The sequence below is a fragment of the Cetorhinus maximus genome, chromosome 15 (genome assembly GCF_964194155.1).
Source record: "Cetorhinus maximus chromosome 15, sCetMax3.hap1.1, whole genome shotgun sequence".
Lineage (NCBI taxonomy): Eukaryota > Metazoa > Chordata > Chondrichthyes > Lamniformes > Cetorhinidae > Cetorhinus > Cetorhinus maximus.
In genome coordinates, this window is record NC_135893.1 from 80,036,907 (window position 1) to 80,064,837 (window position 27,931).

General features: G+C 42.1%; 1 protein-coding gene across 1 annotated transcript in view; it reads right to left on the reverse strand.

The window, feature by feature from the left end:
* Positions 1 to 21,497, reverse strand: part of rgs11 (regulator of G protein signaling 11) — a 149,901-nt gene extending 128,404 nt beyond the window's left edge. Inside the window, exons 1-3 of the mRNA XM_078559289.1 lie at positions 21,438 to 21,497; positions 20,811 to 20,907; positions 1,572 to 1,622 (exon numbers count right to left, since the gene is read on the reverse strand). Of these exons, the coding sequence (XP_078415415.1) occupies positions 1,572 to 1,622; positions 20,811 to 20,907; positions 21,438 to 21,497 (208 nt within the window). The remainder of the gene's footprint in view (positions 1 to 1,571; positions 1,623 to 20,810; positions 20,908 to 21,437) is intronic.
* Positions 21,498 to 27,931: the final 6,434 nt, after the last annotated feature.

Consider the following 27,931-nt stretch of genomic DNA (forward strand, 5'->3'; position numbering starts at 1 on the left):
CTTGGATAAGGTTTTTGCAAAATGTCAGATGGCCGCCTGCCTGTTTTGCCCGTGCGACAAGCACAAAATCGCAAGGGCAACGTGAAATCTTAGTCAATTACCTTTTTAATGGCTTTAAGAGGCCTTTTAACTGATGCGGCTCCGACACCCACACGCACCAGCCGACCGAAATATCGCGCGAGTGCGGGATGATGTCAGGACGCTTGCCTGACATCATCTTGTGTGATTTCACGCCCGATCGGGATGGGCATGCGCCCGCCTGATCAGTGTAAAATTCAGCACTCTATATCAACTGCAGAAACTGCCAGCTTTCTCCGGGAGGTTTATAAGACATTTTGATTACCAGCATGCTTTCAATGTAAAATCTTATCAACATTACAAATGACTTTATTCAGCCAATCTTCAAAACAATCTTATTACAATGTTATGTTAACTCTGTCTCATGGTGAATTTAGCAACGTATCGACATCACTGGCAAAGCCAGCATTTGTTGCCCATTCCCTATTTGCTGAGTGGCTTGCTAGACTATTTCAGAGGGCAGTTAAGAGTCAATCACATTGCTGTGGATCTGGAGTCACATGTCAGCCAGATTAGGTAAGGATGGCAGATTTACTTCACTAAAGGGAACCAGTGAACCAAATGGGTTTTTATGAAAACCAATGATAGTTTCATGGTTACGATTACTAAGACTAGTGTTCAATTCCAGGTTTATTAACTAATTGAATTTAAATTTCACCAAGCTACCATGCTGGGATTTGAACACACGCCCACAGGGGATTAGCCTCGGCCCCCTTGATCACTAGCCTAGTGACGTTACCACTACACCATCCTCACCTCTATTATTGTTGGACTTTCGGCCACTATGTCACCATTGTTTCATGGAAAGTGTTTCCAACAAGTTATGGATGTGCATGAACAAAATCTGAGGAAATTCACGGCCGTAATTTACTAATAGACAATGTTACGAAGTTGTTCGTAATTATAGAAAGGGGATGAGTAAAGAAAATGAGCACTGGTTTATCTGCATATTCACTGCATAAACTATAAAAATCAACCTCCAGAAATTTTAGACAAAACTGACTTGGTTATAATGCGTCATAGAAAAAAATAACAATTTTTAAGATGTATTCAAAGTGGTATACCCATCTGGCTTTTGTTTTATTAGATTTTTAAATACCCCAATCCATGAGCCACTCTCTATTGCCAGCTCTCTGAAGAGCAGCATATGGGGATAGGATTCCAGTTTCCTTTCCTTTTTTATTGGGAAGTACCTCATCTGCCTCAATGATCCAACTGAGATCAGAAACTCATTAGGAGGGGAACTGCAGCTGCAGATCTCCATTTTCCATTGCCTTGCACAGTGAACCAGTAAGTACTTGGGCAACCCCATTAAAATGTCATTTTGTGACTTGTATATATATATATATATGTAGCAGTAGACAAGTTATTTTAATGAACATGAAATGGAAGTTAATGGAACAATAGTTTACATTCAACCCAAAAAAATGATTTCCTGTCCAATCTTTCAAAAAAAATTGATGGATCAAATTCAGAAAAGCAATTTCCCTTACCTTCTTCAGATATAGAAAGGTTTTGAAGAAGCCATTCAACAATATCGTTGCCTGGAAAAAAAATGAATGGAAATGAAATATTTTCACTGCAAACATGAAAAATTTCCAAAAGCAGATCAAAATATTACATTTATAGTTTATAAGTATGATTGTGTATATTTTTGATCAGTTTATTTCAATGTGATTATTTTTAATACATTTTTTTTTGCTTAATGTGCATTTTAACAATCACAGTGTTACAAAAAGTAACATTTTACTTACACTGGCATTCCTGGAGCATTATCTATAAACTGTTGACAGGTTGGCAGATGCGCAGCCGAGTTGGCTGCGTGCCCGCCGACCTGAGGATGGAAATGACGCGGGGTGACACTGGGACGCCCGCCTGACATCACCTCACGTTATTTTACGTGTCGGCGAGTGGGCCCCACCCCCTGCTTGCCGACCGGAAGATGCAGCCCCTAGAAGCTACACTAAGACATGCTAGGCTGGATTTTCAATTGGCTGTGGGGTTGGGACCCGGTGCAGACACAATTTAAAAAACTGTGGACCCAGAGGTGGTCTCTGGATGCCGAGGTCTCAGGGAACGGTCTGTAATTTTCAAAGTTGAGTTGGGGGAGGATGGGAAATCCATTCACCTCCAATGAACAGTTCACTCAGCTCTTTTAGGGGCTTGTTAATGGACTGGAGAGCTTAGAACTGTACATTTCAATTGGGATTTTGATGGGTCCGAACAGTCTGGTGCATGTTAGTGTAAGGCTGTTGGGTTCACTGCAGAGCGAAAGGAAAGGTTTTTTTCTGATGTTTAAAATTAAAGGTTCCTTAGTTATCCTGTGCCGGATTGTACACATTACTTCGGTTTTGCACGTTTGCACTTAGTCTTATGCCTTTGTGCTAATGGCCCTCTGAGGAGCTGCCTGCTCTCTTTGGCAAGGTAACGCAGGCTATTATAGCTGCCACTTGCCTTTGCTGCTGGCATCAGGCAGGCACCACCTGCCATCTGGGGATGCTCAGTGCCACTAACTGGACCTGACCAATTATTGAAAATTATCGTCGCATGGGCAGGGTTATGACCCAGAATTCATCTGGTGTCTGGTTTCAGACCCTGATTTGAAAATCCTGCCCTGCTCTGTCCAATCAATTTGTGCCAGAATTTAACTTTGCTGAGGAAGAATGAAGGTTATGCACTGAACAGTAGTAGATGTTCGCTCAGTAAATATAAACATGAAGCACTTACCTGAATTGCATATAAGGTGTCTTTTACTGAAATGATTACACATTGCTAAAACAATGACACCTCTGGATAGTCAACAATTTCTATTGGGCAACAATGGGTTAGAGAGTGATGCAGAGTGCTCTGCTTGTGGTGGAACATGTTACACTAGTGAAAGCAGTAAGAACTGGTGACATGTGCAGCACAGGAGATAGCTTGCCAAAGGGCAAGGTTCTTCCCATGCTCTGATGAACAGGATAGAGATGGTGACTTCCGGGCCCAGCAATAGAAAAAAAAAACTGCTTGCTCCACAAAAGCAGTTACATCAGGTAGCAGTTATATCAAGCGCTGCCAGGGTTTCAGAACCATGGCACAAAGTGTGGAGGAGTCCATTTCCAGGCAGTATGGCCTCACCTCGCATAGCATCATCACTTTGTAATCTATGGGGAGCGTGGCCATCTCTAGGATACTGTAGCTAAGCCCTGACCTCAAGAGTCCACGGTCACAGCCTTCACTGCTCAAGTGGAAGCTCAGATAGAGGTCTTGCAAACTGTGGGTTCAAAGCTATGCTCTGCCTTGGAGAGGCAGGCGTCCACCTTGTGAAGGGAAATCTATCTCTGCCTTGGGCAGATTGTTGCAGCAAATGATTGGCAACTTTCAAGCCATCTGCAATCTGTTCTCCCATAGATCAGTGGAGCATTGAGACCCAGCCCCATGGGAGTGATAGTGGTACACTGGAAGCAGCATGTTTTGTCCTTGTCCAGGGTGCCAGCATGTTGGCTTCCTTACAATTCCCTCAACCAATACCAATCATGGTGCTAGAAAGTTGGAAAGTCCAGACTGCCCCAGCAGCAGCTGAAGTGCTGCCGTCTGTATCCAGGCCCTGAGAGGCTGCTGCTCCCAGAAGTCACAGACATCTCATGGGTCCCCTCATGAGCAACAGCAGCCTTTAACCAGCGCAGCTGGAGTCACTGAGGAAGCACTCCATAAGAGTAGTAGATTTAGTAAACCTTCTTTTAAGAAAATAATTAAGGATTAACTACTTGGGTGAGAAAATAATTCAAAACAATAATCTGTTTGGAATTCATATCAGCACCTTTATCACATTTGCAGCTTTGGTCTATAGTTTCCTCTCATTACAGCTTTACCACAATTTCATTAGCAAAGGGACTGGATGAATGGTTTCAATGTTCTAAGGCAGAATGTGCAGAATGAAGGGAATAGTGAAGATATAACAATGGTAGTTAATACTGATGGGCTTTTTGCTGATTTGTGAAATAAGAGGATTGAGAAGGTCATTAAAAGTGTCGCTCTATCAACTGCTCCCTGGCCTGTCTAACTCCAATGATGCTCCTCCTTTTTGTGGCTCTCCCTTATCTGCATTTAATTTTTCCCAGTCTGATGCTGTCTCTTCTTCTTGTGCATCCTCCAACTTTCTTGTCCCTTAGCAGTCAGACTCCAACACCCTGAACATGAGGGATGAATGGGTGTTGCAGAATTAAGGCATTATACCAGCAGCCAATGAAACTGGTGCAGCATTGCAATGTGATAATCACATACCGGTTGAACGCTGATGGAGCAGAAGTCTTTCCTGATCACTTCAGCAGGTGATTCATTTCCTAGTGCCCCAATAGTGACCTGAGTACAGACTATTATACCTTGGACACAAGGGAAGCGGCCACTGCTCCAAATCACAGAGCTCTCTCATCTTTGCTGGGGGCATCCAATGCCAAGCTAAGTACTTGGTTTGCTCAGGCAAGAAGGGCACTGGTAATCTGTGTCAACCAGCTGTGTTCTGCAGCAACCTGGAAGGAGCCTGTGGTGGAAAAGTTAAAGGCGGTGGTAACTTTCAGAGCTGGTGGTCCAGCAGATCAGCAACTGCCTGCCTCGGTGAAGCTCAGCCTTGTTGTTCTGCTCCTCAGAAATATTCAAGAAGCTTGCTCTTGGCCTGTAGGCCTTGTGGGTTGCGTAAGGCCTTTTAAGAGCTTAATCTACAGCTCGTCTTGGCAGCTGTTGCTGTTCTTTCTCCAACTGTTCATTAATCCAAAGGAATGAAGGGAGTTTATCGCCCATGGTAAGCAGTGAATGTTTAATGAAGGTGGATAAGAGGGAATGAATCAAATGAAGCAAACTGGAAACCCATAGCTGGCTTTGAAGTGCAATACATAGATTGACACGTAGCTCCTAATGACATGTGCCTTCAGGCGAGTGCCCCATTAATTACAGCTCCCAGACTTCTGACCAGCCCAGTTAAAATCCCTTCAGGGTTCATATGACGCTATTAGACCAAGACTCTATTCAGGAGACACCTGCCTTTGTTCTGGGGGTGCATTTATGACCTCAGTCACCAGTGAAAACATCTTCTCCATGTCTACCCTATCAAGTCTCTTCAGAGTTTTAAAGACCTCTATTAAATCCTGCCTCAGCCTTTGCTTTTCTGGAGAGAAAAAAAAAGAACCCCAGCCTGTACAGTGTTTTCTGTCCGTTTTGGCCTTTCAATTCTGGTACCATCCTTTTAAATCTGTTTCGCACCTTCCCCAGTGCCTCTGTATCCTCCTTGTAATATTGAGCCCAGAACTGTGCACAGTGCTCTAAGGAGAGGAATTTTCCCCTCGTCATGCGGGGGCAGTCGGGAAGCCGACTGCCACCTGCGATCGGGGCCAGGCCGCGATTTCATGCTGGCGGACCAATTAAGACCCGCCCAGCGTGAAACGCATGCGGCAGTGCTCAGCGCTGCCTGTGTGGTGGGGGGGAGGAGGGCAAGAGCGCAACTTCGGGCATGAGCGCGGGTGCGTGCTGAGAAAGCTCCCTCAGGCACAGAGCTGCCTCAGCGAGATGAAGAGTTTAGAACATTAAAAATAAAAAGATTTTAAAAATGTTATAAAACATGTCCCCTCATGTGACAGAGGACACGTTATTAATGAAATGTTAAAATTTTAATTTTATTTTTATTTGCTGTTGGAAACCTTATCCCGCCCATGGATGAGGTTTCCTAAAAAATGCAAAGGCTGCTTGGCCTTTTCGCCTGCCCGTCAACCATAAGGTTGGACAGGCAGCGAAAAATTTCTTTCAATTTACCTTTAATGGCCTTAATAGGCGTTTTAATTGTCGGCGGGCGCACTGCCAACTCCTGCATGTGCCCGCCGACCGAAATTTTGCTCCCATGCGCAATGACTTCAGGACGCTCGCCATACATCATCGTGCATCATTTTACATTTGGTCGGGTCGGGCGCCCGTCCAAGGAGCATTATATTCTGGCCTAAGCGCGGTCTACCAAAGTTTCTATATATGTTCTCTGCTTTTCAATTTTATTTCTCTAGAAATGAACCCCGGCTCCCTGTTTGTACTTTTGATGGCCTTGTTAACTTGCATTGCTACTTCTAATGATTTATAAATAAATCCCTTTGCTCTTTTATATTTTTTAGACTTCTTATTTTCCAAGGAGTATGTGGCCTCCTTATTCCTCCCACCAAAATAATGAAGTAGTCCATGCCCACATGCACAAAGATCTGAGCAACCTCCATAAGGATAAGTGGCAACTAATGCTTGTGTCATGCAAGTGCCAGGCAATGACAATCTCCAAGAATACAGAGTCTAATCACCTCACCTTAACTTTCATTGGGGTTAGCATTGTCAAATCCCCCACCATCAACATTCTAGGGTTCACCATTGACCAGAAACTGAACTGGACTAGCCATATAAATACTGTGGCTACATAAGCAGGTCAGAGATTAGGAATCCTACACTGAGTAACACACCTCCTGACTCCCCAAAGGCTGTCCACCATCTGCAAGGCACAAGTCAGGAGTGTGATGGGATATTCTCCCCTTGCCTGGATGAGTGCAGCTCCATCCAGGACAAAGCAGCCTGCTTGATTGGCACCCATTCACAAACACTGACTCCCTCCACCACTGACGCACAGTAGCAGCAGTGTGTAACATCTATAAGATGCACTGTGGAAATTCACCAAGGCTCCTTAGACAGCGCCTTTCGAACTCACAACCACTACCATCTGGAAGGACACGGGCAGCAGATAGATGGGAACACCACCACCTGGAAGTTCTCCTCCAAGCTACTCACCATCATAAGACCATAAGACATAGGAGCCATTCGGCCCATCGTGTCTGCTCCGCCATTCAATCATGGCTGATAAGTTTCTCAACCCCATTCTCCCGCCTTCGCCGCCCCCCCCCTACACTTTGTTTACTGTTTGTAACAGGTTATATCCAATTCTTCTACTTGTCCACTGACTCCACTTGCTTTGATCTTAGTCATAATTGTGCCATGCATTATTTTATCAAAGGCGTAAAGAAAATCCCACTGTATTACATATACTCTCCCTTTCTTCAGGTACCGTGCACTTCTGTGATTGGTTCATGGGTATACTTGGCAAGGCACTGCAGTGGTTTGCAGTTCCTTCTGACCAGAAAACTCTTCCACTCATCACCTGCCATTGCCATAGATGTATTGGAAGGAATTAAAGATTGACAATCAACATGTTTGGTCATCTTACAAAACACTTTCCATGGCCATCAAGTTCCAAAGTGGGACTTGAACCTGGGGTTTCTGGTCCAGAGGTAGGGACACTACCACTGCGCCACAAAACTTGCCTTATTAAATATACTATATTAACCTTATTTAGCCTTTCTGTTGCTTCTTGAAAGGTTTCAATAAGATTGGTCGAATATGACCTTTACTTTTGGAATCCATGCAGACTATTCTTCTTTATATTTTCAGTTTCCAGATGCTTTTCTGTTACATGCAGAGTTGTTATGATCTGGAATGTCATGCTTGAAAGAGTGGTGAAAGCAGATTCAACCGTAACTTTCAAAAGAGATTTGGGTAAATGCATTGAAGGACTATGGGGAAAGAGCAGGGGTGTGGAACTAATTGGATAATTCCACTAAAGAGTCAGCACAGCCACAATGGGCTGAATGACTTCCTTCTGTGCGGCATCATTCATTGGTGCTATGATTTTTAAGTGAAGATCTAATTATCTTTATTTTTCCCAGCACTAATGTTAATGTAGCTGGTCCAAATTCCCTGGACTTGTGCTACCTCTTCCCTTGTTTCTTTTAATATGCACAAATACAATCCATGCAGAGTGGAGTAGGGTGGGGAGTGGGCAAGGTTATCTTCTGTAAGTTTTGCTTTTTCTTTAGTTTCAGTTTTGATCTTAATTCTTTATTCATCCGTGGTGTTCCATTGTTGTCGAGAGCGTTTACTTAGCTGAATATATTCCTCCTGAACTCTATTGATCACCATTTTAAACATTTCTCCCATTTTATTACTTCATTTGTCAAATTCTTTTCTGGATTCCAATCCCCTTAAAGCTATTTTTTTCCAATCTATTACTTATACATGTCTTTCTCAATCATTATCTTAATGTGTTGTGATTGCTACTGCCTTGATGTTCCACCATACTTTATTGTATTATCTTCTCTATTTCTTATTACCACATCCAGCATTTCTGCTGGACTTCTTACACACTGGTTGACAAAGGAGTCCTGTACACACTTGAAAAGTAATTCCCTTTTCCCTACCTCTTCTTGCCATGTTATTTGAAATTTCCTATGACTATTTTTCTATGTAATGTAGTGGTATCTTAGATTTGCTTACATATTTCATCTTCCACTTCTGTTCTACTATTAGCTGGTCTGTCGAATATCCAATTAGTGTGATCAATCCTTTCTTATCCTTTATATCAATGTATATTGATGCTGCTTCTATCTTAATGTTAGTTATGTTTTTTTTTTAATTGCCATTATGTTGTCTGTAATTAGTACAGCTACCCATCCCTTCTTCCTTCCCCATCCTTCATAAATATGTTACAACTGACTACTTGGGCACATCTGAAGATGATTCTTTGCTGCCTGTGCTTTAGCACGGAGACATTCACATTTCACTCTTCCTATTTTAGATTCTATCAATGCTTGTATCTTAGATAACTCTCATGGAGAACTGCTAACTCCCTGTACTTTTGAAAGAATCCTTCCTATTTCTGAGATCGAGTGAAGTTTTCAGTAACATACTCAGGAAATGAATACTGTCTGTTAATTATTTTTAGCTACTGGATCTTTCCACAGAGATCTAACTCTATGTAAATAATGCATCATATCTTCAGGCCTTGTTTTAATTTTAAAGCTAGCGAGCAAAATTATTTAACAAAAAAAAAGCAAATGAATAAGTGATGTAACAGTTACACAGTTAGAGTAGACATTTTGCTACGCACTCCTCAGTAAAAGCTCTGTAAATAACTTGTGTATTTAAACCGTGTTTCTTCACACTTTTTTTTAACCACTGCAAGAGTTTGTGTCAATGTAAAATCTCACTCTCAGAACTGGTTCCTCCTCTTAAAATTTTCAGATTGACTCCTGAATTCAAACACAATGGGAGTTATTCTGATTTTTGATAATACGTCAAGAAGTGATATTGGTTCAGCCAGATGCGCCTCTCCTTATTTGCGTTTCCATGGTAGCCATTGCAAACAAAAAACAGGAGAGGTGTGACCGCTCCAATATTGCACAATTTACATAAACACCCAATGTCAAGATTAGCCTCAATCACATTTTATAACATCTCAGAAGACAGTTATTAGGACTTCTTGAATTTTGACTTTCTGAGGTTTCTGAACTAACTTCAGCATCTCCTTCTACTGTGCCTTCAGAATGGCCGAAGATGACCTCTTTCAAACAGCCTTGTCCTCATAATTTCCAGTTAAACATCCATTGCTGCTCCCTTGAAATTAGAAGCTCTGTTCCTGGAGACTTTTTGACTGTCACTCTGTTCCTCGCCCATGCTGCAACTGCTGACAGTAGAAGGAGATGCTGAAGTTAGTTCCACTTGTACAACTCAGCAATAAAGGGCAGGAAAACAATTAATGATTTGATCAGGGAAGCAAGGTAAGTACCTCACCCACCCTAGTAAATATTGTACAGCTAACATATAGCCATACAGCATATATCTTAGCATAATCATCATGTCTCATAATGGAACTGCATGGATGTGGATGTGTCCGTGGCCCTGTTTCTGTACATATATGGCATCCCAACTGGGTAATATATGATAAAGGGCACTCCACATCAACCCATTTAAACCCTCTGCCAACTCAAGAGTCAGTTATTAATTTTAGATAAGTTGAATGGGACTGTCATGTCATATACGCTGCACCTACTTTACAGAAGATGGGCCATATTGTGAAAGAAATACAACATGAGGATAATGGGAGTGGAACTTCTCCCCCACAAGAAAGGCATTGAGCATAATGGGCTGCTAAATATGCCTCCATAACCAGCTTGTGCATTTGAAGAAGACAAATGTTGTACAGGATACAGTCAAAAACCAGGCAGGAATTGAAAACAAAGGGAAAGTGTGAGAAAAATTAATGGGTGACATAAATAGAAACCAAAAATCTTTGATAAATGCATGAAAAGTAAAAGGATAGTTAAAGGAATGGTTGGTCTGATTAGGGATAACAAAGGAAATTTTCTTGTAGGGAGCAAGGGTGTGACTGGATGAGTTTCTTCATTAAAAGATGAGGATGAAGTTAATGTTGCAATGGAGGAGGGGGGAAGTAGGGATATTGGATCTGATAAAAATAGTAGAAAGGAGGTGCTAAATAGGTTGGCATCACTCAAAGTTAACAAGTCGCCTTGTTCAGATGGGATGCATCCTAGGCTGAAGGGAGCTAGGGTGCAGAAGTTCTAACCATAATTTTTCAATGTCCTTGGATATGGGCATAGTGCCAGAGACTGGATGATTGTAAGTGTTACAACCCTGTTCAAAAAAGGAATGGTGAACCACAGCAACTACAGGCCAATCAGTCAAACATCAGTAGCGGGAAAATTACTAGAGACCTTTGTCAAGAACAAGATTAATTCTCATTGAGAAGCATGGGTTAATAGGAACAACCAGCATGGATTTGTTAAAGGTAAATCATTTCTGACTAACCTTATTAACTTCTTTGATGAAGTAACAAGGAGGATTGATGAAGGTAATGCTGTAGATGTTATATATGTGGACTTTCAAAAGGTATTTGATAGATTCCCTACTAACAGACTTATTAGGAAAATGGAATCACATGGCATTAAAGGAACAGTGGTAACTTGCAACATATTTGGGTAATGAATAGGATGCAGAGAGCAGTGGTGAACAAATGTTTTCCTGATTGGAGAGAAGTATGAAGTGCAATTCCCCCAGAGATAATTATTAGAGACATTGTTTTTCTTGTTAGATATAAATGACCTAGACTTTGCTATGGGGAGTACAATTTTGAAGTTTGCAGATGATAACAAAACTTGGCAACATAGTAAAAATTGAGTCGGGTAGTAGCAGAATTAAGGAGGACCCAGACAGATTGGCAGATGCTTGGCAGATGCAATTTAGTCTGGATAAGTGTGAAAGTTGGACTTTGGAAGATCCAAAATGGAGAGGCAATATAATTTAAATGGATGATTTTGAGCAGAGTGCAAAAGCAGAGAGATCCGGGGGTGCACATTTACAAACCTTTGAAGGTGCAGGACAAGTTGATAAGGCAGTTAAGAAAACAAACAGTTAAGAAAGAAGGACACTTGGACGAGTGCAGCTATAGCCAAGCAGAGTGACCAATCATACCTTATTTTACGGAATTGTCCCGTATTTAAGGCCACTGTCCCATGTCCTGGGTCGAATACTGCCAGGACGCTGTCATTCCCATAATTCGGTGCTTTAAATAATGCAGGCACAGTACCCGCTTTCCTCCAGTTTGCACACTCTCACAGCCTTGGCAGTAACCAACCCCTCTCCCCCCACCCTCACTCTAATGGATCCCCATGACAGAGTGTCCTTTAATTTTCTCTGGGAGAGTTGGTCAGCCTGGAGCCAAGTCCACAGCACCATGGCTGGCTCAGCTGTATGGGGTTGGGGAGTTGGGGAGCAGGAGGAAGATTAGAAAAGCAATAGTGATAGTGGATTTTATAGTTAAGAGCACAGACAGGCATTTCTGCTACTTCAGATGTGATTCCAGGATGGCATGCTGCTTCCATGGTGCCTGGATCGAGGATTTCATTGAGCAGCTACAAAGAACTTGGAGGCAGGAGGGTGAACAGCCATATCGCTATCAATAACGTAAGTAGAAAGAGGGATGAAGTCTGGCAGGCAGATTTTAGGGAGCTAGGAAGGAGGCTAACAAGCAGGACCTCAAAGGTAGTAATTGATTACTCCCAGTGCCACGAATTAGTGAACATAGAAATAGGAGCATAGAATAGGAGCATGGCTGGAGGACTGGTGCAAGGGGGAAGGGCTTTAGATTCCTTTAACGGCACCTTCCAAACCCGAGACTTCTACCACCTGGAAGGACAAGGGCAGCAGACACTTGGGAACACCACCATCTGCAAATTTCCCTCCAAGCCACACACCATCCTGACTTGGGAATATATCGCCATACCTTCACAGTTGCTGGGTCAAAATCCTGGAACTCCCTTCCTAATAGCGCTGTGGGTGTACTTACACCACATAGACTGTCGCAGTTCAAGAAGGCGGCTCGCCACAACCTTCTCGAGGGCAATTAGGGATGGGAAATAAATGCTGGTCTAGCCAGTGATGTCCACATCCCTTGAATGAATAAATAGGAATACAATTCCTGAGACATTGGGACTAGTTCTGTGGGAGCTGGGACCTATACAGGCCAGGTGGGTTGTGCCTCAACAGAACTGAGACCAAAATCCTGGCAGTTTGCTGGTGCTGTTGGCGAGGTTTCAAACAAACTTGGCAAGTGGATGGCAGGATGTAGCATCATAAAGGAGAAACCAGGTGCACAAAGGGTTGGGAGAGAGAGATAGCACTAGAGTAAGAAATAGTAAGGTTTCAGGTATTAAGAAAGAACGCAAGAAGGTCTAAATTAGATATGCAGTACATGTATATAAACACACAGAGCATAGTAAATAAAATTGCTGAGTTGCAGGTGCAGGTAGCATAGTGGGAATATGATATCATAATGATAATAGAGATCTAGCTCAAAAAAAGACAGGACTGGGTACTAAATATTCCTGGATACAAGGTCTTCAGGAAAGATAGGGGAGGAAAGAAAGAAGGAGGGCTGGCGGTATTGATTAAAGGGAGTATTACAGTGCTGGAGAGAGAGGATATCCTTTGTGCATCTGTGTGTCTGTGTCTGTGTGTCTGTGTGTGTCTGTGTGTTGGGGACAGTGATGATGGTGGAGGGCAATGACAGAATCTATTTGATTAGTGTTAAGAAACAACAGAAAAACTGCTTGGTGTAGTCTAAAGGCCATAAGCTAGTGGAAATGATTTGGAGGAGCAATTCTGCAAGGGAATTATAGAAAAGAGCAAAAACAATCGTGATAATGGGGGACTTTAATTCTTTTAACATAGATTACGATAGTAACAGTGTAGAAGACAGAGAGGGGGAAATGTTTCTGAAGTGTGTTCAGGAGAATTTTGTTGATCAGTATGTTTCCAGTCCAATGGGGAAGATGGCATTGCTGGATCTGGTACTGGGGAGTGCCAGTGGATCAAATGTGAGCAGGGGAATATTTGTGGAACAGTGATCCCAGTATCATAAAATTTAGGTTGGCAACGGAAAAGAAAAAGGAGAAATCCTGAGTAAAAGTACTCAATTGGAGAAGGGTCAATTTCAGTGGGATGAGAACAGATCTGATAAATTGGAATCCCAGGTAAATTAAAACCCATGTATATTAGAATCAAAAATTGGTGGGCAAAACTGTAACAGAACAATGGGCTGTCTTTAAAGAGGAGATTACTCAGGTAGAGTCAAGGTGCATTCCCACAAGGAGGAAAGGTAGGACAACCAAAGCCAGACCCCACTGAATGACAATGAAGCTTTAAAAGGGTGCACCTGACAGATGTCAGGTTGATAAGGCAAGTGAGAACCAGGTTGAATATAGAAGGTTGAGAGGGGAAATAGAAATGAGAGGCAAAGAGAGAGTATGAGAGGATACTGGCAGCTAACATAAATGGGAATCCAAAGTCATATCATTCATGAAAGTGTAGCAAGTTGGGGTGGGGTGGGGTTGCAATTAGGGACCAGAAAGGAGATCTATGCCTGGAGGCAGAGGGCATGGCTGCGGTACTAAATGAATAACTTGCATCTGTCTTCACCATAACTTCAGCAACATCCTCTCCTTTGGTAAAGTGGTGGCTTATGCTATTATTTCTTTAGATAGTGTACAGAAAAAGTGCAATTAAGATTGCAAGATTCACATATTTCCCTTGCATATGGTATCGATGAGGCTGAACTAAATAAATGTTCAGTATTAAAACAAACACAAAAACTGAGAGCATTATTTAAAGGAAGAACTGATAAACATTTGATGGAGAGGATGATACAAAACGAAGGGATTACCACTAAAAATACATTTTCTTCCTTCTCACATTTGAAAGTTGGTCCCCAATGCTTTCTCCTCTATGATTTCATAAAACACATGAATAGTTTACCTGGGCAGTTTTTTTTAAATTTAAAGTTTGTTGTTTGTGATGTCATGATCACAAGATAATTAAAGATGAGGAAGGCCATTCGGCCCATATTAATTCATCTATCCAGAGAGATCCTAGCTGAGATTACATAATCCGAAGAGGAAACATTTAGCATAAATATTTCCCAATTTTCTAATGTCTCTCCTGTTGCTCACCATTGTCACCCATGTCTAGTGTGCTAATCCAACAGCTTTTAATTAAACTGACATGACTTCAAGAATTTGTTCTGCATGAAGTATATTCAAATATATGGCAATGTGGCGACTATTGGGCGTATTTTCCAAATGTGCCCTCTTAGCATACAGCCTCGCCTGGCAAAGTGTGAATATTGGGAAATCATGTTAGCTCCATTAAATGGCAGAAAATATGAGAATTGTTCCAATCTGAGAAAGATCACCCCTGTATACTCACTGTACTTGTTTACAATTAAATAGAACACCAGATATTAGAGTAAAAGTCTCTCCTATATATGCCATATGTAAATCCTTGAGGCTCATTGGCAGTAAGTGAATTTATCTAGCGTGTAGTTTGGTCATATATATCTGAAGGCCCCAAATTGAATCCTTAATGTGAGTTAGCTGATCTCAGTGTACAAAGTGGTTGGAGCGCTACATTTGGTTTTGTCTGCCTTGGGTTAGTGAAGGGGGAAAATGCACCAGCCAACCTGTTTCTGATTGCTATCTAGTGACCCCTACTGGAAGTAGGGAAGTACATTTGATTGAATGCTGGGTTTGGCTACAATATCCTCCTGGGCAAATAGCTTGCTGAAATCTACTGTCAAGACTCACACAATGGCCACATGGCCGCAGTACCAAGACTGTTTTAATGAGAGGAGGGGAGAATTTTTTTCATTAATTCCAGAAGCCTGGTAACTTAATCAAATTTTCCAACAACAAGAGTGAATATCAAGTAATGCACCATTGCCAACTACCCCTCACCTCCCCCCCCCCCCGAAACCCCCACTGCCCAGCAAACTCTGTCCCCATCCAGCTGGTGCCCCCCTCCCTCAACCTGGCTTGCACCCTCCACAAACCCCTTCCCTGGGAACCCCACCCCATCCCGCTTACCTGTCCCAGTAGGATCCATCGCCAACGCTCTGGGTATACAGGCCCCAGTGCAATACTGGCGGTGGCCATTCCTCCCAGAGGCACTAACAGTACTGCAGAGCAACCAGCCTCTGATTGGCCAGCAGCTCTCGAGGGCGGGATATCCACCCTACTGCGGCATTGATTCAGTGGGAGAACACAACACTGTCCAGGCAAGTTCCTGATTTCCTTGGGCTAATGTCGGGCCTTCTGTGGAAAGGTGATGTGCAGCTCCCACCAGTTCTCCAACCAGTGGGCAGGACCCACGTTGCCGCCACTGAGTTCTGCCCATAGGCCATGTTGCAGGACAGCATATTACCTCAAACTTATGAAAAAGACTGTTCGTTAAAATTTGTTAAAATACTAAAATAATCACATTATTAATTCTATTCTGTAAAATATTTTAAGCCTCTGATATTATTTCTGGTTCTTCCATGTTGTGATGAAGGTAAATTAAACTGCCACCATGCTTTCACCCTGTTTTTAAAAATCGGGATTGTTAAGTAAAAGATAGTAATCCACAGCATACAATTATAAGCATTATTTAGCCTTACAGTTTGAAAGATCTCCTCCTTCCATGACTCACTAAATAAGTGCACTGAGCTTTCACAGCCAAAGAAAGTCCAGACTTGATCTGAGTTTTTGAGTTAGCCTCAGCTAGTGTAGCAGTGATGGCTTCTATAAGTGGCCTGAGAACTCTCAGAATAGGAAACTGAAGAATAAATTCAAGCTCCTGCTCCTGATAGCTATCAGTGACCCCTATGGTTCTGGGCTCTGCTTGCATTTGGATATTGATTAAAGGTGAGGATTAGGATTAGCTGTGACAACTTTTCCCCCTCCCTCTCCCTATCCTCTATTCTGTTGACATTCAGTGCAGATTCATGCATAAGCAATACTCATAAAGACACGTGGGTCACAGCCATCTGTGGAATTGCACCTTAACATGAGTCACTGCTGTAAACAAAGGGCAGAGAAAAGACTGGAGGACAAAAAGTTCCCTAACAAAGAAAAGGAATGAACTCACAGTTTCAGGTGGATTTTATATTTTCTGAAATATAAGATAGACCTCTCTAAATTAGAATATTTAATTATATAACACTACAGGAAGCATTAAGTGGAATGCACAAGCGCCAATTTACTCTTGGTGATAATTTCTGCCACTGGTTTGTTGTTGTAGAAAGTGGTGTCACTGAAACAACAGTATCACATTCTTGGTTCAATTACAGTACAAATAAACTGGTTCAGGTTCCTGCAACCCTCAAATATGACACTGTTTTTTGTTAATGCTATGTTAATTACATTGTTAAGGTTAAGGATAAACAGTTGCAGGGTATTGATTGATTAAATGTCTTGAGCACATATAAAAAGGAACTGCCGCAGTGCCCGCTGGTACGCTAGAGGTCTTTCGTGATTGGTGGGCACCGCAAGGGCTGGGGTGCATCATCACCCCAGGAAATGACATTTTGATTTGATTTGATTTTGTAAGTTTCCTTTCATGTTTTAGTTTTAGTTATAGTTACAGTGCCCCACCAGGGGCTGTCACCACCCCACCCCCATACACCTCCTTCTGATTTTTAGTTTAGTTTATTGATTTTGTTTTTCAAAAGGGTCCATAAAAAGGGATTTCTGGGGCACTAGGGTGTTTGTAGGTAGTACATATGTAATGCTGCAATAAAAACAGGAAATGCTGTAAACACTCAGCAGGTCTGGTAGCATCTGTAGGGAAAGAAACAAGGTTAACGTTTCGAGTCTAATATGGGTTTTCATCAGAACGGGTTCTGATGAAAAGTCATACTAGACTAAAAACGTTAACTCTGTTCTTCTCCCACAAATGTTGCCACACCTGCTGAGTTCTTCCAGCATTTTCTGTTTTTATTTCAGAATTCTAGCATCTTCAGCATTTTGCTTTTATTTATATATAATGCTTGTTCTGCGAATAAACCAACTATCAAGAAAAGGATCTGTTATATAGTTTCATACTTCACCGTCTGGCTTGGATCCATTTAACACTTCTAAACGGTACAGTACAACTGTACTCCACACAAATGTTACATGGCTCTCCTCCAGTTATACCTATATGTAAAGCTATCAGCCAGATGTAATAGTTTTCTATTCACATAAAATCATATATTAAGTTTTTGAGGGCTTCTGTAATTTTTTTGTTAAATAATTTTCTGGGTTACAGAGGCCGAAATCAGCCCAGTGAAAATCTCCTCTGTCTGGTGGGTGCAAATGTCCTATGTGAAATGGGTTTGATAGTTCCAATCCCTTTCCCAGCAGGCATGGGTCACAGTTTAAGACGACCTAATCACATGCACAGAAGGCACTGACTGTTGTGGTGAAAGGAAAAGTGTCACGTTGCTACAATATGGAATGTTCTTCAGAGTTTTGGGCTGAAACGTAGATTTGGGATTTACAGGGAGTGAAACTGAGCTTTGTATTGCTTTGGGAGCTCTTAAACTACCAAAATGGCGTCTCTTACACATATGCTTATCTCTGATGGAAATATAGCAGGATGCTATATTTGTTAAAAGGGCTTGCATGTGCACACCTAATGCATGCAGAGCAGGTAGATTATGATGCTAATCTGAGCACAATGCTGATTTAATGCCAATACTGCTACTTTAGAGTTCCATACTCCAGCCTAAACTTAACTTTGCATGGCTGATCACACACTCAATGACATGAAGGACACCCCACCAGTGCTACTTAAGGGTTATCAACTACTTGCAGGTTGGTTGCAGGATTTATTCTTCTGGCTGTTGCTGCAATTCTATCCATTTTGGCTGCTTTTCCATACTTATTTAAAGTTTCAATAGTGTACAAACTGGTAATGAAGTACTTTTTTGGTGATTTAAATCAGTACAAGTCAATTGGTCCCAGAAATGGGTGTCCTAGCAGGCCTTTCTCTTGGCATTGAGCATGACTGGGAGAACAAGAAGAGGCCATAAAGAGCAGGACGAGGATGGAGGGGAGGGGGAAGAAAGACTCTCAGCAATGCCCCTTCCCATAATGGCCAGCATTGTCTCCTCCTTGGGGGTTAAAGCATGCAGGTGTGCCTTTTGCCCCCTCCCATTAATTCCTGCTGCCTCCTGTTGTTGCCACCTTCTCCTGCAACAAGGAGGGAAGTGTGTCAATGGGAGTTGTGATATTTGGATGATGTAGCTGCCATGGTTAAATAACTGTCAGTGTGTGCAAGTTGTGAGATGTGGCTTGCAACAGTGCTAAGACTGTGAGAATGGGCTGTATGAATGTTAGATTTGAGTCCTGATTGATAGAGATTGTTGGTAGGTGAGTGATCTGGGTGTAATTAATTGAGCAGTGCATGAGACTAGTGCTGCAGTTGTTAGGGTATGGCATTGACAGTCCTGACCTTAACAATTCACTTGAGATCATTAAACTTTTTCTTTCAATGTATGCAGCTTCTTGGCACTACAGTCCTGGCATTAACCTCCACTGCTATCGCTTGCCACTGCCTTCTGAGCAATTGTCTGCTGGGCCTCTGTAAGGATACATAATAATATCTCTTCTGCTTCCCAACCCTTCAACCAAAATTTCTAGTGCAGCATCTGAAAACCATGGTGCATGTTCTGAAGGTCAACCAGTGTTAAGTCTTCCACAGCGCAATATTCAGAATGACCTCAATAGCACCAGCAGCCTCAATGTGCCTCCCCTTCAGGAGGTGTAGGCTAGCTTTAAGTAGTGCTAGGCACTCAAGATATTGGGCCCCTGTTAAAGCATGGAGTCAATGATCAGCGTAGGGACCACTGTCACACGCAGAAACAATGCAACTGTGCAGGCACCACTAAGTTTGCCTCCTTCCTGCATTTCAATCTACGGTCATTGGTTAATTACGTGTTGCGATCCCTGTGGCTGTTTTCAGGGTTTATTCAATATAACCCCTCATGTGTTCCTGTAGCACTGGAATCCAACCTAAAATGTGAACTTAGGACCCAATCTGATACTGGGAGCAAAGCAGAGTGCGAGTGCCTGATGAAAGATCAATGACTTGAAAAGTTAATTCATTTCCTCTCTCTAAAGATGCTGCCAGACCTGTTGAGTATTTCCATCATTTTCGGTTGTCATTTGAGAGTTCCTGCAGTTCGAATTTAACACTCAATTTATTCTGCAAGGACAGAGTTTGTGAGACTCTGAGCCACTGGTGGGGTTACATGTGCGTCGGATGGCTTATCAGAAAATTGTAGGTGTGCTGCTTGCCATCTTTTGTCTGCAGGCATTATTAGGTAGAAAATTTTAGATGAGACACCATCAATTCTTTGAAAAGCCATTGGCTGAATGTATGGCCCAGCCTGGTGCAGAACCTTGTGAAATTCTGCCCACAAGTGAAAAGCAAGTTTGACGTCTAAGCTTCTTTGCACCAACACTCGTAGCATAAAAATGCCTGGTAACTGTGCTGCACCTGACCTGGGAGAGCTTAATGTTGACAATATAAGGTGTTTCATTCCTCATTTTAATAAGCACAAACATTCGCTTAAAAATAGTTTATGTCAACTCCAACAGTAATTCATAATTTAGTATATTGATAGAATGAAATAAAATTAAATAAGTTGATAAGAATCTGCAGAAGTCATTTTGTCTGTCATATAAAACATAAGGGTGTAATTTCGCCTTTATGGTTTGGGCATTAAACTGGTCTAGCGAATCAGCAGTCCAATATAGGACCAGCCCGATTTTAATTCTCACTGAAATTAAAGGAATGAAAATCAGACAGGTTCTACAATTAAGGAAAGTGAACGTGGGAAGGAGGTCCACTTTATCAAATTACCAGCCATGGCTCAGATCCTAGTACTCTTGGCTCTGAATCACAAGATTCTTGGTTCAACTTCCCCTCCAGGTCTTGAGTACAAAGCTCAAGGCTGACATTCCAACCCAGTACTAAGGGAGCACTGCACTGTCAGAGGTGCTGTTACAGGTGTGACATTAATTCAAGGCCTCATCTTTCTACTTAAATGGATGTAATAGGTCCCTTGACACAATTTCAAAGAAGAACAGGGAAGTTATTCTTGGTGTCCTGGCCAATATTTATTCCTCAATCAAGAACACAAAATACAAATTATCTGGTCATTATCCCATTGCTATTTGTGGGAGTTTGCTCTGTGTGAATTGGCTGACGTGTTTCCCACATTACAACAGTGATTACATTCAAAAGTACTTCATTGGCTGTGAAACGCTTTGAGACATCCGGCAGTCTGGAAAGGCGCTATGTAAATGCAAATCTTTCCTTAAGTGGTGGAGGTGAGAATTCTCCCCAAGAACCTGGACGCGGGTATAGATTTTGGAACGGTTCCAGGTACTTATGAGATATGGCTGTGTTTCTCATTCTTCAAGAGAGCGGTATAATTCAAACCACATTTAAGGACCATCATAGTTGAGCCTTGGTACACATTAATGAACCTATACAGTTAATGCCATATTTGCAGAAGTTCTTACCAGTCACTGCGTGGGGGATTGCAGTAATGAGAAGTTTTTGGTATTTCATCTTAATGCCTATGTCCGGGTCTTGCATTGTTACTATCACTTTCTCCATCTGCAAGGTAATAGCAAATAACAACATAGAGACAAGAACAATTAATCTATAAATGGCAAAGTCGAAATCTGATACAGCTTTACCCTCGTGCGAATATTACACGACATCAATTTGTTTTCTTACGCAAGCAGTTCTCTGCTCCAGGTCAATCCACAGTGGGATAGGGTGAATTCTACGGGCAGAGTCGTGCACATCGATCTAAGAGTAACTCATTTTCTCCGTGGGTTTCTTTGTTAGCGCGAATCTAATCTCTAATTTTAAATCACCAAATCACCCCCCCCCCCCCCCCCCTTTCACTGCATCGCTTAAATGGTCAGATTGTTGCATTGAAACAACTTTTACTGATTTATTGTAGTTACATAAAATGAAAATCATCCACATCTTTTTAATTCTCTTGCTGGATAAAGAATTTCCCGATGCATTAATATAAACCTATTGCAAACGGTTCTCTCTCTCTCTCTACTGCTCAGAAAGTACCTTTATTCTTAATTAAGCCCAAGTCCATTATAGCCTGTTCTGCAAACCCTTACCTTGGCCAGACATGCCATCTGTATTTTGGCTGTGTGAGTTCGAGTGGTGTGGATTGTCATGGTAAGAGCGGGACTGGATCAACACCTCTCGGCTTTCCCTGTCTGCTCCGCAGCGACTCCTTCCGATTCACCCCGGGATATTCCAGCACCTCCTGCCAAAGCGCTCGGCAGCTGGCAGCCCCGCCTCTACCTCTCGGTGACTCGGCCGGGTTACATCAGTAAGTGTCACTCAGCTATTGCTGACAATAAGTGGGCGCCCTTGTGGTCAATCATTCTGAACGCCACAAAGTCCAAGGGCGATATTTTTTGTCCAAAGGGCTTCTTTGTTTCTATATAAAAAACTATTTTCCAGAAATGTCTGCTATTGTTGAAAAAAAGTATTCTTTTATTAGGGGAATCAGGCCACGTCAACTAGCAGGGAGGAGGATAGGAGGGCCTTTACAGACTTGGAATCCCAACCCACCTCCAGAAATAATAACCCAGGTGAGCTATATATAAAAAGCTTCAAAAGACAGTTGATAAAGACCTTCTACTTTGGCCTATGTGAGAAACTGGCAGTAGTGGACCACTGCCTGTTATCCACCCCGCCCAAATTCACTTTTTTCATTGAAGTGTTTTATGGATACAGCAAAGTTGAAAGTTGACAGTTTTGCTAACAATGACAACTTGCATTTAACATAAGAAAATATCCCAAGGTGCTTGACAGGAGGGTTATCAAAGAAAGTTTGACACCGAGCCACTTAAGGAGATATTAGGATAGATGACCAAAAGCTTTGTCAAAGGGTTAGGTTTTAAGGAGCATCTTTAGGCAGAAATGAGAGATAGAGGGGCGGAAAGATTTAAGGAAGGAATTCCAGAGCCCACGAACTTGGCGGCTGAAGACATGGCCACTAATGGTGGAGCGGTTAAAATTGAGGAGGCTCAAGAGGCCAGATTTGAAGAAGCTCAGATATCTCAGATGAATGTAGGTTGTAGAGCAGATTACAGAGATGGGGAGGGGCAAGGCTATGAGGGATTTGAAATTATGGTGAGAATTTTAAAATAGAGGTGTTATTTAACCAGGAGCCAAGATAAGCTGGTAAGTATGAGGGTGATGGGTGAACATGAGTTGGTGTGAGTTAGGACCCAGGCAGCAGAGTGTTGGATGACCTCAACTTTACAGCAGGTAGGAAGTTGGGAGGCTGGTTAGGTGAATGTCGGAATAATCAAACCTAGAAGTAACAAAGGCATGAATGAGGGTTTCAGCAGCAGGTGAGCTGAGGCTGAAGTAGAGTCGAGTGGTGTTATTAGTTAAGGTCAAATCTGTGGAGTTTCAGGATAAGAAATTGGCTGTTTAATAGAAAGCAACAAATATTCAGAAGTTATGCCAGTGTGGGTGGAAGTACTGAATTTGTGCCTCAACTTGATGTTGTGACAGCCACTGTTTCTAATTCACATAAGTGATTTAGATTCAGATGCTCAATGGAAGTGGTCAGATTTGCAGTTGATACCAAACTGGGAAGGACAGGGGAATCTGAGGAGAGGGCTCAGAAGTTATTGAATAAACTGAACAAAATAAAGGAGATGAAAGTTAATTCAAGCACAAAGAGTTAATTATAATTTTTAGCACCAGGTGGTAAACAGATGATAGCAAACCTGTTTTATAGCTCACTTGATTTTCTTTTAGATTGAAATCAATAGAATAGAAAACCAGGTGAGTTCTTTCTGGATATATTATAAATAATTCTTCTCATTATTTTATGAACTTCAAACCAGTCTGAGAAATGCTCCCGAATTACCAATACTGGGAGGCCAGCACATTGGTTAGGAATGCACTTTGGGACTCGCCTGGGCATTCCTGCAAATGACACCAGTGAAGAAGCCTAACAGGTTGCTTGTCAGCAAGAAAATTAGCCTTTTTATTAAAAAGGCCAAAGAAGTTTCTGATAAGCTTTATTTTCTTTACTTAGAAGGGAAGTGCATTCAGCTAAAAATATTTCCCAGGACTTCCTTTCCCTTTTGGGTAATATCTGAATTTTAAGTATGTGAGTTGTCAGACTCTTGCCTACGGTGATTACACTACAAAATCAATTCATTGGCTGTGAAGAGCTTTCAGATGTCCTGAGGACATGAAAGCATTACATAAACTCGTTCATTTTTCTTTTTCTATTCTCAGAAATAAAGTTTTATTGTTGTATACAGTGTAAATTCTGAGATAAATACAGATACACTATTATTTTTATTGAGAAACCTGGTTAAAGGGCATAGCCATAATGCAGGATATCTTCAGTGTTGAAAAATGGACTGAGTAAAACTAGGTAGTGATTAGGTTTTAGCCAAGCTGGCCCCAATGTTAACTGACATTGAAAATAATTCCTTCACCTCAGCCTTTGTCCTGCTCCCTTTTTAAACCAACCTTCTCAAACATCCCCATCACGATCATTCTGTCCTTGCAAAGTACTGCCTATCTCTAATCTTCCCTTCATCTTCACGTCCTTAAATGAGTTGGCACCTCTCAGATCCTTGCTTATCTCTATTGCATCTCCCTGACTGAATCGCTCCAATTAAGTTTCTGCATTTCCCATAGTACAGAATCAGCCATAAGAAATGGAGTCTTTGGCACAACTGACCACATCATCCTCTTGAAAATTTTCCCTTCCTTTGTCCAACTCAGTCTGACTGCCTCACTTGGTTTCATTCTTACCTCTCCAATTGTCACCAGAGTATCTTTATTATAGCTGTCTTGCTATGCCACTACTCCAACCCCACCCCCCTGCCCTCATTGTCATCTCAGGAGATTCTCTAGCCTCCATCATTGATCCACCTCTTTTTATAAACATGCTGTTCCTTGACAAATTTATTCACAAACAAAGGGTCAGCTTTCATTTGTACACATGCGTTCCAGTACTCCACCACCTGTCTTGATCCCTTCACTGTCTTTGCACTGTTAGCCTTTTTGTCCAACTTCGATTATGGTTGAGCCACAATTTCCTCCAGCTAAACATTGGGAAGACTGAAGCCAATGTCTTTGATCCCGGTCACAAACTCTGTGCCCCCACCATCAGCTTCAATTTCCCCTCCCGACCATTGTCTCAGACTGACTGAGATTGTTTGCAACTCCAACATTAAAACGACTTGTGTAACATCGTCTCCCTCATCCCTGACCTCCGCTCATCTGATGCTGAAACCCTCATCTATACCTTTGAACCTCGACATAATACTATTCCAGTGTTCTCCCGCCCAATCTCTCTACTGACACCATGTGTAACTACATGCAAAATTCAGCTACCTGCATCCTATCCTGCATATTTAGCTCATCCAACACACCTGTCCTTGCTGACTCACATGTGTTTCCTCCCAAATTTGGCTCTCATTTTTCACATTTAAAACTCTTCATAGTCCTTCATTTCTGTAACCTCCTCCAGTCCCTCAACCCTCCTTCCAGAATTCCCTCTTCTGATTCCTGCCTCTTATGCATGCTCTCTTTGCTTCAGGCATCACAAAGTGGAATTCCCTCATGATTACATGTCCACCTCCTACTCCCATTTTCAGGCCCTCCTTAAAACATCCCTTTTACACCAAGCTTCTGGACAACCCTCCAATATATGACTTGCTTAGACATTTATTATTTCTCCCGTACCCTGTGAAATGCCTTGGGTTGTTTGTAGTCATTGTTAAAAGAAGCCCAGAAGAAAATAGAGATAAAGACACCATAGTGGCTATCGTTGAAAGTGACAGGGCAGGTTTAGAAAGCATATTGAATCCTGGGCTTTATAAATAAGGGTGTAGGGTACAACAGTAAATAAGTTATGATAAACCCATATAAAACACAGGTTCAGCCTCAACTGTTGAATTGTGTCCAGTTCTGGGCACCACACTTTAGGAAGGATGTGAAGGCATTAGAAAGGGTACCAGAAAAGATTCACAAGAATGGTTCCAGGGAAATGAGGGGTTTCAGTTATATGAATAGATTGGAGAAACTGGGACTATTCTCCTTGGAGAAGAGAAGATGAAGAGGAGATATGCGTGAACATATTGTTCATTGTCATGTCACAAAGCACTTTGAAGCTCACAGCATCCTGGTAGATAGTCAGCATGGTTTTTGGTTGAAAAGATCTACCAAAACATAGCTTTTACAGACTGCCGATGATCTAACTTCAAGTCTCAAAAGAGATTAAAGCACTCACATGACAATACTAGATTTCTCAAAAGCTTTTGACAAAGTTCTTCATGAAGAGCTCTTGTCCAAAGTTCATTACTATGGAATCGGGGGACATTACTAAATTGGATCCGGCACTTCCTTACCAACAGAAGACAAAGAGTGGTATGTAATGGGGAATCACCCTCTCCTAGAGATGCTCTCTTTGGAATGCCCCATGGAACTGTGTTGTAAGTAAGTCTGGGTAATAGGTTTTAGTGTAACCCAACCATTTTCAGGTTAATTTAAGTAATATTCATTGTAATAAGCTAACAAGGTTAAACACCATTTTGTGCTAACAAGGATAAAAAACCATTTTGTTGTTAACCTTTTCCAACAAACGAACCCAAAACAGTGTTATGAAGCAGTCACTGACTAGCAACAGATGATTGACCAAATAGTGTACCTCAATTAAGTTACAACTGAAAGATAAGTAATTAATAATCAGTAGTTAAGTAGAAGTCACTTTATGTTATTCCTGTACTTCTCCATTAGCTTTTCTTATGAGAAAATAAAAGTGCTGTAACAGCTGGGGAACAAATGACACAAGCCTTGGGCTCCTACCCTATCCGGAACACACACTGCCCTTGATTGCTGAGTCTGTCTTAATGAATCGGGCTCCTGTAAAGACATCAAGATAAGAGACATAGCTTAAAGGAAGGCATTGTCCTAAGTTTAAGACAATGTGCGTAATTAGCTAGAACCAATGGAGTTAACTCTTATCACATTGACAAATTATAGACCAATTATCCATTTCCAACAACTTGGCTAAGGTGGGCTTACAGTATCTTTTGAGTATAAAAATAGGGGTTGTGGGAACCATCTGTGTGTACAACAAGTGTGGAAGAACTGGTTCAGATCTTCGGGGATAGTTGAATATTGTATCAGTGCAAAGGTCGTTTCCAATAAACTTCAGGGCAGATGAGTGGTTAATACTGGGACTGATTCAGTGATGGATTCCCTGCCAGTAGAAATCCCAGGAAGGTGTAGTGCTTCTCCGAGGCACTGACTGTTTCTCTGTTGGCGTGAGGAGTTCAAGCTGTTGTCCACTTCTCTTGGATTGATCACCCATTTTAAGGTGTGGAGTTGGTAGAGTTTCATTGGTAAGTATACTTTATTCTGCCTCTGTTAGTTAGTTGATAAGTTTCTAAAACTTGCTTATAATCAATAAACTTCAATACTATTTACTGGTGTGGTGTCTGAGTCTTTGCCTGATGGTTATACCTCTGTCGAGTTCTAACAGTTTAAAAGGGCAATTTGGGTTCCAGTATTAGGCAGTGCACAGCTAAATTGGAACAAACACCCCGTTTTTTACTTGTAACAGTGTTGAGACCTTTACTCTTCTTGACATACATAAACAAGCTTCCTAAACAAAAACAGAATTACCTGGAAAAACTCAGCAAGTCTGGCAGCATCGGCGGAGAAGAAATCAGTTAATGTTTCGAGCCTTCATGGCCCTTCGGCAGAACTGAAGCATAGTTAGGAGAAGGGAGAAATATAAACTGGTTTGGGGGGGTGGGGGGGAGAGAGACGTTGAGGGTGTGGTGATTGTGGAGATGAGCAGATAATCAAAATATGTCACAGACAAAAGGGTCAAAGAGGTGTTGAAGGTGGTGATATTTGTCTAAGAAAAGTGCTAATTAAGAATGGAAGACAGGATATTCAAAGTACAGCTCTAGTGGGGGTGGGGTGGAAAGACTAACAAGGTTTTAGTTTTAGATTTAAAAATAATGGAAATAGGTGGGGAAAGAAGAATCTATATAAATTATTGGAAAAAAAAGGGGAGGGGGGGAGAAACGGGGTGGGGATGGGGGGAGGGGGAGTTTAAGATCTAAAGTTGTTGAATTCAATATTCAGCCCGGAAGGCTGTAAAGTGCCTAGTCGGAAGATGAGGTGCTGTTCCTCCAGTTTGCGTTGGGCTTCACTGGAACAATGCAGCAAGCCAAGGACAGACATGTGGGCAAGAGAACAGGGTGGAGTGTTAAAATGGCAAGCGACAGGGAGGTTTGGGTCTTTCTTGCAGACAGACCGCAGGTGTTCCGCAAAACGGTCGCCCAGTTTGCGTTTGGTCTCTCCAATGTAGAGGAGACCGCATTGGGAGCAACGAATGCAGTGGACTAAGTTAGGGGAAATGCAAGTGAAATGCTGCTTCACTTGAAAGGAGTGTTTGGGCCCTTGGACGGTGAGGAGAGAGGAAGTGAAGGGGCAGGTGTTGCATCTTCTGCGTGGGCATGGGGAGGTGCCATAAGTGGGGGTTGAGGAGTAGGGGGTGATGGAGGAGTGGACCAGGGTGTCCCGGATGCCGTCAGGGGGGGTG